Source organism: Hydra viridissima, unplaced genomic scaffold (genome assembly GCF_058129835.1).
Source record: "Hydra viridissima isolate aposymbiotic clone 2 unplaced genomic scaffold, HvirCarnegie_v1 scaffold_9, whole genome shotgun sequence".
Classification (NCBI taxonomy): domain Eukaryota; kingdom Metazoa; phylum Cnidaria; class Hydrozoa; order Anthoathecata; family Hydridae; genus Hydra; species Hydra viridissima.
In genome coordinates this window covers 12646131-12658789 of record NW_028324308.1, presented here as the reverse complement: position 1 = coordinate 12658789, position 12659 = coordinate 12646131, and the positions used below count along the sequence as shown (strand labels likewise).

Genomic DNA, 12659 nt, shown 5'->3' with positions numbered 1-12659 from the left:
ATTATATTTTAGTGCTTTTAGCAACAAGATTCCAAGCTCTATGTGAACAAAAAATTACAACATTTTTTATTCAAATTATATTTTGCACGTAGATGTTTTTTAAAACCTATATAAAAAAATGTTTAATGGATTATTTCAAAATTAGAGTTGTATCAATATCTACCGTTTAGGTACCAGGCCTTACAAGTAAACTAATTATATCAAACACAAAGTCTCTCAGAAAATGTAAAATCTAAGGAAGACGGGGGAGAAACAGACTGTTTATCTGTTGCTAGGATGTTGGTTGAAAAAAAGTTATTGTAGCCCAGAGCTCTTCCTTTTTCATGTTTTTCTTCAATAAAGTGATTATATAACTTTTATATTTTGATTGTTGAATTAAACAGAAAACACAAGTAAAATATTAAAGAAAAATTGGTTTAACATTTGGATTCAAATGCTATCTTATATCATCTTTAAAACTTTTGCACTGTATCATGTAGTTGTAATGTTCAACTACATGATACTGTGCAAAATTTTAATATAACTAGGATCTCAACCTTGTTATCTTTTTCAACATCTGACGTTTGAATAAAACTTTTAAATTAAGCTTTTTAAAAATTTTACTTTGTAAGAACTTTAAATTGCTATTTCCCATAATCCGACACTGATCTGATATTCTAGTTCATTAATATTTTTTGAGAAGTTTAAATTTCGCATAACCAGAAAAATGAATGAGATATATAAAAACGGGACTTGTGGAAAAGGAAAGCTTTACTTCTTGCTCCGGCCACGTATTGTAAATATGCGATATTGTTAGAAGCCTTTCACGGCGTAATAAATTCACACACTCAAACATTATATATATATATATATATATATATATATATATATATATATATATATATATATATATATATATATATATAATTTGTCCGCAAAAAATACATTTATTTAAAAGAAAAAACAAAAACATATCCGGTTTATTTTGCTGATCGTCAGTTGGCCATTAAACTGTATGTTATTTTAAACTTAATATTTAAGTTTCAGTTGTATCTGCAACTTAAATTGAGTGATAAAGTTGTGATACTGATAAAGGGAGTTCACGAAGCTAAGTAACGTACTTCTGGAATTTTATCATCAACTAATGCTATTCAGCTTTTAAATAATATTTTAGCACTTTCTGTTTCTTAGAAACATAAACGTAGCATTTCGCATTTATTTTTAAATAATGTTTTTAGATTATATGGTTTATCTGATGGTATTACTTTACTCACTAGTTAGTTTAGATATCTGAAACAAGAAAACCTAAAGCCTCAAACTATCTGGCTTCAATTCATTATAATAGGGTTGAATTAGCTTTTCATGAAACTTTATCTCGCAATACTGTGTCTTAAAGCAAATTAGTAACCAAAAATATCTACTGATTTTTTTTAAGTCTGTTTTTTAAAAATTATGTTAAAGGAATCTTAGAAACAAAATAATAAACAAACCAAATATATTCTGAAGTGTTGAGAAATCATCTATAGTATCAAAAGAGAAATAAAATAAACTGTTGGAGAAGTATCTTTATCTATCGAAATAGAGCAAAGGAATAACTAAGTTCCAGAAATGTATGTCAGCTTTGTATTGCTTCATTTTTAAAAGGTCCTAACTAATTAACTACATCATATTGTTTGTACTTTATTTATTAAGTGTAAATTTTGTTTAAATAGAAATAAAGACACTACTCCTCACTGACTCATTATTAACATTACTTCTCCTATTTTTACAACTAATTACTAATTCTAGATTTATGTATAACAACCCTGTCAAAAATGTAAATAAATTTTTTTTTGCTGTGAAAAAATTCTTACTAATAAGTTTTTATATCTAATAACTTATACCTATGACTTTTTTACTAAGATAGTTACAAGTTATAACTTTCAACTTATTGTCACACAGATTGGTTAGGTAATATATTTGTACATCTAAAAAAGTGCAGATGTATCTAAGCGTTAACTTTTGACATCATTTTCATATTTTGAATTTTAAACATTTTTATTATGTTTTAAAATAGTTTTTTTTATTTTTAGTTTTGTTTTTTTACTTTTAGGTCAGAAAGAATGCCTATAAATGGAGATAACAGGTATTGAAATTTTTATAATTTTTATTTTAGATATTGTTTTTGCTTTATGTTATTTTTGTGCAGTGCAACAAATTTGTTACGAAAAATGGTTGTATTTATGCTGCTATAGATATTCTTTCCTTTCCTTATATTTTAAAAATATTACTGTCTTTTTATTTTTTTACACATTTGAAAATGTTAGCAAATAGTTTAATTTGTTTTTAAAAGGTTGGCTAACACCCAAAAGCAAGTTGACCAGGTTTGTTAAGCATTTGCATGAGTTTTAGATAAACATGATCAGCTTCTTTATAAGTGTACAGGAGTTGGTCAAAATAATAGGAACAGCTGAAAATTTTCAAAAAATTAATTTTATTAAGGTTATTGGCCTGCCATAGGTAGCAGTTACAGCTTTAATACTTCTCAGTATGCTTTTGTATAAGTTTTGAATTGTTTTTAAGGGAATTTTTGTCAATTCTTTCAATAATACAGCTCTAGTTTATCTAGTGATTATAGTGGTGGAAATCAACTTTTCACTTGTTTTTCTAGAATGCACCATAAATCTTGAATTTTATTAAGGTCAGGGGACTATGGTGGCTAGATAAAACCCCCACAGAATGCTCCTCATGCCAACCATTGATCACTTTAGCAGTATGAGTTGGAGTATTATCATCTTGAAAAAGTGTGTTTCCCCCTAGAAACAGTACTAAGACCATAGAATGCAAGGGTTTTATTATTGGAACTCTTCTGTGAAAACTGCCTTTTTTTTAATTCACAACACACAGCTTTGGACACTGGATTTTCAAAATGGTCATTGAGTTCTGGAATTCTAGGAGTTGTAGTTTGATGTTTTTGTTTCACAATATGTGTTAGTTTCTGAAAGCTTTGCCTTTTTTTAGAGTTTTGCTAAAAAAAAAATGTTTTTCCCATGCAGATATCACTCTTGAGTAAGTGCTTCTTGAAACTACAAACAATTCTACCATTTCTGTATTATTAGCACCTGCCATATAAACACCAACAATTTATCATCTTTTGAAATTTGACAATTCTGTTATGATGTTTTTTTTAATTATTATTGTATCATACTGATGAAATCTGAAAATAAACAAAGATTTTAAAACAACAATAAATTATATGAATAATTAACTAATAAGCCACAAAGAATTCTTAGTTTTGAAGATTTTATAGACATGAAAATTTTGCTTTCCTTAAGTTCTTATTTGTTCAACCTCTGTATATTTTGTTTGTTGATTTTTTTTTTCAAAACATAAACTTTTTTTTTTGCACAACAGGAAAAATACTTCCTGTTGAGAAAAAAATGTCACTCATAAGTTAGCAAGTCCATTACTTTTTTAGTAATTCAGTTTTATTAAGTGAAAAAAAAAATGTATCTTGATACACCTATTTATTTTTTTTACTGCCTACAGTAAAAAAAATAAATAGGTGTATCAAGTTTTAAAACAATTTCCATTCCGTTTTCTTCTCAAATCAACTGTTCTTTCAATTTTATTTGTTTGATCATTTTCCAATGTTGTATAAAATTGCTAATGGTGACCAGTTTTCAGATATTAAGAAGATTTGAAATTTAGGATTCATAGAAATGGGTTGAAAAATAGTAAGCAAAACATCAAAATGGTAGATATTATAAACGAAAGACAGCAAACAACAAGGAGATTGATAATTTCAGAGACTTGCATTAGAAATACTCTGAAACATTTAAAATGACAGATGGCATCCTGCCTTGTCCAAGATCTGGAAGAACAAAAAAAAAACTGCAGACTGTGCCATTAGAAAACCAATGGTAATGGCTGGAGACAGGCTCACAAGACTAAGGCGGTGTAAAATGAGAATCAATGTTGGAAATCATTTAAAATACTAGTATTTTAAATATGTAATCTAAATACTTTTAAAGTATTTTATTTTATATTTTAATTACTTTTTTAAGAGCATTTTTTACAACGCTGATAAGAATTGTTTGGTCTTTGGAAAAGCGGAATCAAGTGATAATCAAAATATTATTTTCAATGATGAAAAATATTTTGAAGTAATAAAAGGAAAAGAGAAGTAAAAAGATTTCAATCTGAAACCAAGATTGCAAAGTGGCAGTGGGAGTGTTGGTATTTAGGGCTGCTAACATGCCTACATAAAAATGCAAGAAACATACATGGCTCCATCAGAAGACATGCTAATTAATCAAAATGAATGGTGGCAATTTTAAAATGATACAGCTCTTTCCCATCCAGCTTGCATAGTCAAAGCTTGGTCAAATACAGATACAAATCTGATGATCCAGTTCAATCATCAGATTTGTATCCAATTGAATCTGTTTAGATTTTGATGAACATGGAATTCATAAGTTACAAATAAGCTTCATAAGGAGAAGAGTTTTAACCAAAACTTACAGCAGTTTTGTTAAATTAATGCAAAAGAGAAGCTGAGCTTGCAAAAAAAGCATTTAGGAGATTTAAACTTTAGTTTTAATATTTATTGTTGCTGTGCATTTCTTGCTTAGTTATGCTCATATATATATATATATATATATATATATATATATATATATATATATATATATATATATATATATATATATATATATATATATATATATATATATATATATATATATATGAGCATAACTAAGCAAGAAATGCTGCTTCAACTTATAACACAACACATTTTTAACAAGTAATTATTGAAATTTGTCTGTTTATAGAGTAAGTAAACATAACTTGGATGCTAAGTTCTAGTTGAGAAAAAAATGGCAAAGCTACAAGTTCAGGACTGAGGTACCAGGAATCTCTTTACATCATTTTCAGTCCAACTTTCTTCAGTCTTTTTCACAGGTGCATCTGCAGCATGTTTGCTAGTAAACCATGACCATATTTAGACTAGGACAATAAATTGATTGAATCTTTGAAGTGTTTGAAGTTAATTGGCTTTGAACTGAACGATGGCCTTGTTTCCTTCAAACAACAGCTTCATCTTTAGTATATACACTGCCTCTGCCATCCAGTATTTTCTGTGGATGTCACCAGGTTTCCCAATTGGTTGTGCAACATCCATACTAAACAGTAAACCACCAAGTGACAGTAGCTCTAAGTTATCTTCCCTTGGATGTTTCTTGTTCAGGTGCTGCTGAATGAACTCTTGCAGATCATGTGGTGCTGGAAGTAGTGGAACACTCCTGGGCAATGGCTGTCTTTGATTCAGTAAATGAAGAGACCTATCAACAACAGCTTCCTTTCCTGACATCTGGAAGAAGTTTGCCATCCCAGTGAACTACTGATTTTGCAAGACTAATCAGTTTAAACAGATTCTGCAGCAGCTTGGAGATTTTTCTGACAATGAGCGCTGCTTGAAACAATCATTGATGATGAACCCTCACTAATTTCATTTAGAATCACTGCTGAGTTGGGAATGGTTGTGTTTGTTCTGTCTAGTGTTGCTGATACTTTTACAGATATAATTCTTCTTGGTCGGTGTACTGACAATATGATATTTATAGGCTGGATCATTGCTGTTTATGATTCAGTTGACTCCTTTTTTCCCAAAAGTGTTTGAAAAGTAAAGTATCAAGACCTGATGATGGCCTAAAGTAATTCATAAAAGCATCAGACAGTAGGACTTCTAACATGTGATGTCTGCATGGCAACCAAAGCAGGTTTCAACCTAATTCTCCTCTAAAATGAACCAGTTTGTGAATCTTGCTGTAGTTGCATGAACTGCTTGTTTTCTTCATTTTTAATTAGGGATTTAGAATTTGTATGACTGATGCCAAACAACATGTCTAACTTGCTTACATATGCTATCTGGTTCTGCTGGTCCTTCTCATTTGATCAAGACTTACACACAAAGAATCTGTGTTCATTTAACTAATCCTCAATCTTTTTTGCCACATGCTATTTCTCAGGTACTGGTAACCTAGCCTTAAGCCAAAATGGTAGTAGCTATTTATACTCCTGGCTGGCACTTTTACGAACTGACAGTTTTTGAGACTAATGATATCATGAGCCGATGGAAGACAAGCACCAGTTATCGATTCACATGGAAATCCAATCAGCCAAACACTGTCTTTACTTTGTTACATGACATTAAATTTTAAACATTACCTCATAATTTTACAACAAAAGTAAAAAAGTAGTACATATTACCATGTGTATGATAATCAAATTGTTGAAATGCTTTTTAGAACTTTATTACAACTTCATCATAATCCTATGCATTATGCAAGATTTTCAAATTGCTAAAATGATTTTATAATATTAAAAATTTTTATATTTCAAAGGTTGTAGATATTATGCGCCAAAATATGGATAAGGTGTTGGAGAGAGATGCAAAACTATCTGAGTTAGATAATCGTGCAGAAAATTTACAAGCAGGAGCTTCTCAATTTGAAACAGCTGCAGGAAAATTAAAACGAAAAATGTGGTGGCAGAACTGCAAGGTAGATATGTTTTTTGCATTTAAGTTTCCATAATGAAAGTGTTTCATATTGATTATATCTACAAGCTTCATATAGAAAACCATTCAATTAGCTAATGACTTTCAACAGCTATTTACTTGCTTCATTCCTGTAAACAACCACAGTTACAGGGTGACCGGAAAGTTCTGTCATTACTTTACAATCAATTTATTTTTAATGTAATACACATAAACTACTGAAATTACAGTAACAGATCATGTAACATATGTAGTGTAAGTATACCAAGAATTATTCAAATCGGTCTCCTTTTTGGTCCACTGTCAATGATAATCGATGTTGCCATGATTTTATGGCGGCATGAATTGTTTCCATAGGAAATTTTTCCTATGATGGATGAGTGGCCTCCGTCCTCTCCCGACCTGAATCCACTTGATTTTTGTGTGTGGGGTATTTTGGAGTCCAAGGTCAATTCTAAACAACATCACAATTTGGCCTCCATGAAACAAATGATGATCTGCAAACGGGAAAAATTTCCTTTAGAAACTGTTCGTGCCGCCATACAATCATGGTGTCATCGATTATCATTGACAGTGGACCAAAAAGGAGACCAATTTGAATAATTCTTGGTATACTTACACTACACATGTTACTTGATCTGTTACTGTAATTTCAGTAGTTTATGTATATTACATTAAAAATAAATTGATTGTGAAGTACTGACAGAACTTTCTGGTTACCCTGTAAGTAACCAGTTTCAGGATCAACAAAATTTATAGTCTTTTTATAGCTGGCCACCTTTTAAATGAAAACATTTATATTGAAGTTAGTCTTGGGTAACTTTCTATTAGAATGTGGTGGCATATTTTCAGAAAGCTGTAAGATTTAAGTAATTTAAACCTTTAGGTATAAATTGCTACTAAGTATCTATTAAGTTTTTGTTTAATTTTAAAATGATCTTTTATTTAGATGTGGATTATACTTATTGTAGTTCTTCTTGTAATAATTGCAATCATTGTCAGTAAGTTTTTACTGTTTTGTATTTTTGAATCTTTAATTCTGCAGCTTTACTTGTGCAATAAGTTTGGAAGTTTCACATTTTACACAAAAATATTTGCAGAGAGACTTTTCTTGTTTTAATCAAAATTTTCTAGGTTTAGGTCAATTATGTAAAGTTTTGTCACATTTTGTCAACATTTCTGTTAAAATTTATCATATGAGCCTATTTGGTTTAGTTAAACATTAATAAAAATATTCTAACACACTAAAACTTATTGAAGTAGCAATAAAGATAGTGAAGCAAGATTTTTGAGTACGTGCTGCATTTGAGGTAAATAGGTTTTTTGATAAATAAATAAAAATTTTGTTTTCTAGTTGTTGTTGTTACCGAGAACAAAAAGTAAAAAGAACCGTTGACAGTATTCAATTTGAACTCTCACACTCTCGCATGTCTGAATCTTGTGTGTTTTTATATTAAATAGACGATGAAGTTGTAATAAAGTTTCGTCGAGTTATTTATTTTTATATAGTTATGTGATTAACCTCTTTTTTTGCGAGAGATGCTTCCGCTGAGTTATAATTTTAATGGTCAGGTGTAGAAAGCAAATTAAATGGTGAAGGTTCTTAAAATCCTCTCTTAGAGTTTTAAATTTTTCAATGTTCTATGGAATGTTTCCGTGTTTTATATGCACAAACTTTAATTTTGATTTCATCTTTAAGTATTTCAGTAAGAACTTTCAGCATGAATTTCTTTACATAATTGTTATTTCGATTTTCAATTTTCTTACTATTGAAATAATCATATTAAATGCTTTGATAGATATGATAAAACCTGATATCGATAAGAAGTTGATCCTCTTGCGGTCCGCGAAGTAATGAGAGCGATAACAAAATTCAAATCATTTTTGTGTTGTTTTTTGTATGAAAAGGTTCAAGGCATTTTAAATGGGTAATTTATTCCACTTCAGATTTTTTTAAATTGTAGTTTAAGTTTTTTTGTTGAATAAAGTGTCCTTGAAGAAGCTTTTGTGTTAAATAAAGTCTCCTTGAAAAAACTATCGGTTAAAATTACCAGTGCTGATTACCATCAGCGATTCTTAACATTTCTAAATTAATTCCGATTAAGATAAAAGTAACTTAGGTATTGGGGCCCGGTGGAAAAATATTTTTGAGGCCTTTTTTTGCAAAATACATATAAAAATAGTAGCATAAAAATAAAAAGACTTTATTGTCGAAAAAAAAATTTTTTTTTAATTGAAACAAACTTTGCGGACTTTCTTTGAAGCAAATTTGAATATCAAAGAAACAAAGTTTAAGTACTCGCAAACTTCTCATTCAATATCCAGCAAAACCCAAACCGGATAAACATTCTTGACTCATTGTCGAACGCAAATATGTTTTAATTAGCTTCAATTTTAATAAGTTGCGTTCTGCGGTAGCCACGATTACTGGAGTTGTTAGTATTATTCTAAGAGCAAGAGAGATATTCGAATAGATTTCAGCAAAATCATTTTGCGCAATAAACGTTAACACATCAAATGGAGATCTGACGTCTCCTTGTAGAACTAAACAGATGTTTCGCAGCTCACTAGTTAATTCTGTTGCATCTTTGTCTGATTAATTGGACATAGGGTCCGTCAAAGTAACTTGCAGGTTCGTGGAAAAATTCATGATATCATCATTTGAGCAAGTTTTGATTTGCTAAAAATCATATAAGAAAATGAATTTGACATTGAAGTCTTCGAAAATCCATCGTTAAGCTGTTGTTGAGCCATATCAATTAACCGAATGAAAAATTCAATTCGAAATTGTTCTTTTGCATCAGGAATTTGTTCGTCTGGCATCTCATAATCAAACTGTCGTTTAGCTTGATGTTGTCGCTTTGTAGGGAATACACAAGGAATTTCAAGCTCTTCTGCGATTGCAGTGGCATCGGTAAGACTGTTCTCAAACCCATTGTTTCGGAGATTAGCCGGAATAGTATGCGTTGCCTCCACAAGTTTGGTGGCCACAGAAATATTTATTTGAGGTTTCTGCAAAACTTTGGTTACTTCTGCAAAACTTTGGTTACTTCTGCAAAACTTTGGTTACTTCTGCAAAACTTTGGTTACTTCTGCAAAACTTTGGTTCAGTTCCGTTAGCAATTCATGCCAAATCACAAGAGAGACAATGAACGGAAACGAAAAATATAGTCGACTAAGCTTTGTCCTTCAGAAATTTTTGCACTGTCTTTCGTTCAAGTAACGGTACTTTTAGTTGAGTAAAATTTTTTTTACTTTTTCAACTCTGGCTAATTTGGGGGCCCCTTGTTTTAGACAGGTAGTTCTTTTTACAGATTTTAAGAAGCTTGTTTATCAGTGAATTGAACACTAAAGTTATTATAACTTTATTTTCAATGCGTTAAAATTTCGCTATTATTGTTCTGACCTTTTCCTTTTATCACGTTTTTCCGTTTTTTTGTCTGTTCTGAAATTTTACCGTTCTTTTTACAATGGGCCCAATAATCCGGGAATATTTTCATTTAATTTTAATTCCAAAATTAATGATGTTGTTTAAGCATGTTAATAAAGCTCAGAGAGAGATTACATGGGGCTCAGAGAGACACACAAGAAGCTGCATATTTAAATTTTTATTGGCAATTTGCAACTCTAGTTAATTTTAAGTTTAACTCATCATAAGTGTATTGCTTTTTTTTTTCATTTCCTTTTTTTTGGTAAAAACTTCATGAAAACGGAGTTACAATATAGCTCTAATTTACACTAATGAATGTTTCGAACCGCTCATATTCATGGTATTAGTAAACATCAAGTTGAATTATTTGAAAAAACAGTTCATGAAAGGAGAGTATTTTTTAAAACATTCAAAACCAATAAATGCAAGGTGTAAATCTAAATTATATTGTTAGAGTATATTACATGTATAAGTGACTCAGCTAAACTCAAGTTCAATTCTTTTTTTAAGATTATACAAAATGCTTTTAAAATTGGATTTATATTTCTCTAGGAAATATAAAAGTCAATTTTATATCCGCATTAATCAACGTTCTGTTACATCCTTTCAAACCGTTCGTCATTAATTTGGATTGATAGTATCGCGCACTACGTAAGATTTGTCCTGAATTTCTCTGTATAATGAAATATGGCCAGCGGCACGTAAAGCTTCTGGTAAAATGTGATGTAGACAGAAGTCTTCTTTAGAAATGATCATTTTAAGCGCTTCAGATAGCATAGAAATGACATAATGATAACAGTTGTGTGTCTGTTCATTGTATCTAAGAGTTAAGAAAAAGTTATTTACTTAAAAGTTATTTAAAGTTACTTTATTTCTAATTATAATTTAAAAAAGTATGCACGTTCACATTTGCAATTTTTTTTGATTAACTTCCCAAGCAGTTTTTGTATAGACCACGGTAGTGAACAAAATGGGTTTAGTTTTTGTCAGAAAAACTTTTTTTAGTTAAGAAACATATCTAAAGTATTTAATAATAGAAAAGCTAAAAAAAACAAAAAAAAACAACCTTTCAAAAACCCAATCTTTGTTGCGTATAGAATTTACTAACACTGCATCCCATTGCTCTTCCAGCTTTGGATCGTGATCAAGAGATTCGATAATTGAGATGCATAGACAACAGTCCCAGCCACGCGTTTCTATAGCGATGCCGCATTGGTCAAAACTGAAAATATTTACTAAGGAGAAAGAAGTTTTTCTTTTAATTTATATTTTTATCATTTTGTGCATAAAACTAAAACTATTAGATTTTTATATTCTTTTTCAAGTACTTTGCATCAAATAACGTAGCGCTTACCTTGAGAATCAGTGAGAGCAATATGTAGGTCATCGCCAGGTGTATACGTCCTATTGAACCAAAAAGCACACAAACGAGGTTGTTTTTTAGTTTAATAAACAAAACTTGCATCAAAAAAGAATTTAAAAACTGTTACTTACACCAAAAAGTTGCCAACGGTCGGTTTTATCAATATACTAAACGGTGTTATTGGCAAATTGCTAATTCCTTCTTTTATAATAGTGTCAAGATGATAATAAAAGGGACTCGGGATGCAATATGGTGGCACTTCCAGCTCATTGAGCTTTAAATTGCAAACGGGACAATTATTTAACAAATCACATGTTAATATTTGTTGTTTGTCTGAGCAATGATAAAAGCATAGAATTTGTGGGATGGTCATTTTTAAATTATTACTTCAAAATAGAAATTAAGTTGTTTGTAGAGTCAAAATCACTGAGGTGTTCATAATAAAGCAGAAATTTTTTATTTATGTCTGAATGATTTATATTTACTACTGTCCTTCATGTTTGTCTCGTCACATCGAATCTATTTTTGAACAAATTGCGTAGACCAAACGAGAAAAATAAATCAAAACCGAAATATAAGTAACACAAGCACTCGTAGAGATTCTGTCGAGCTTCACTGAAGAACAAGTATAACACAATCACTTGTGGATATTCTGTCGAGCTTCACTGAAGAACAAATAATAAATCTTTCTAAATAATTTACAGTTGAAATAATTAAATAATTTACAGTTATGTTTACAATCTTTTAATCAAAAAAATTAAAAATTAACGAAAAGCTACCTCAAACACTAAAAGAGATTCACAATTTTTTTCTATTTTTCATAAACTCAGATTGAGTTTTTCTTAAAAAGTGAAGAAAAATATTTGATTTTTTGCTGCAAGAAAAACAAAATTCATAACATAACGAAAATATTCAAAAGTGAATTAACTGTCTCTTTATAAGCGCAACTAAAAAACCAAAGACATTTAAAAAGTGAATTTTGCCAGTTTTAAATTTTTTAGCAATTCTCAACTTGACTTAAGAAACACTCTTATAATAAAGATTTACACCTGATATTGATGAGCAAGGCTGATTAATCTTTTATTATTAACTGTTTTTGAGGATTCTTACGATTAAATGATTAAACGCATTTGTTATCATGACTATAGAAATTACAATCCAAATGAGACAGAATTACAATGCAAAATAAAGAATGAGGTATTAAAATCCCATTAGACAACGGTTGGTACCAAGCAGGACCGTTTATTATCCGATTGTTACCGATCGATTGTTTTCGATAAACAACAATCTGATAATAAACGTTGCTACTTGGTACCAACAGTTGTCGATTATCTAGTCGCTAGAAT

The 12659-nt window shown here is 30.0% G+C and overlaps 2 protein-coding genes across 4 annotated transcripts; one reads left to right on the top strand and one right to left on the bottom strand.

Moving 5' to 3' along the window:
• The first annotated feature begins 1013 nt into the window (after positions 1-1013).
• LOC145185553 (vesicle-associated membrane protein 3-like) lies at positions 1014-8521 on the top strand. 3 transcript variants are annotated; one of them, XM_090097978.1, is made up of 6 exons: positions 1014-1091; positions 2072-2104; positions 2312-2342; positions 6366-6524; positions 7470-7521; positions 7875-8521. In XM_090097978.1, the coding sequence occupies exons 2-6, from the start codon at positions 2082-2084 to the stop codon at positions 7901-7903; spliced, it is 294 nt and encodes a 97-aa protein (XP_089954104.1). In that variant the 5' UTR covers positions 1014-1091; positions 2072-2081; the 3' UTR covers positions 7904-8521. The 3 variants fall into 3 exon arrangements, with proteins under 3 accessions (XP_089954104.1, XP_089954103.1, XP_089954105.1); XM_090097977.1 differs by lacking the exon at positions 1014-1091 and adding an exon at positions 1410-1589; XM_090097979.1 differs by lacking the exon at positions 1014-1091 and adding an exon at positions 1858-1929.
• Positions 8522-10373: 1852 nt separating this feature from the next.
• On the bottom strand, positions 10374-12107 carry LOC149884116 (MKRN2 opposite strand protein-like). The gene is made up of 5 exons (XM_090097976.1): positions 12093-12107; positions 11445-11978; positions 11305-11354; positions 11017-11185; positions 10374-10770 (listed from the first exon to the last, which is right to left on the bottom strand). The coding sequence occupies exons 2-5, from the start codon at positions 11684-11686 to the stop codon at positions 10572-10574; spliced, it is 660 nt and encodes a 219-aa protein (XP_089954102.1). The 5' UTR covers positions 11687-11978; positions 12093-12107; the 3' UTR covers positions 10374-10571.
• Positions 12108-12659: the final 552 nt, after the last annotated feature.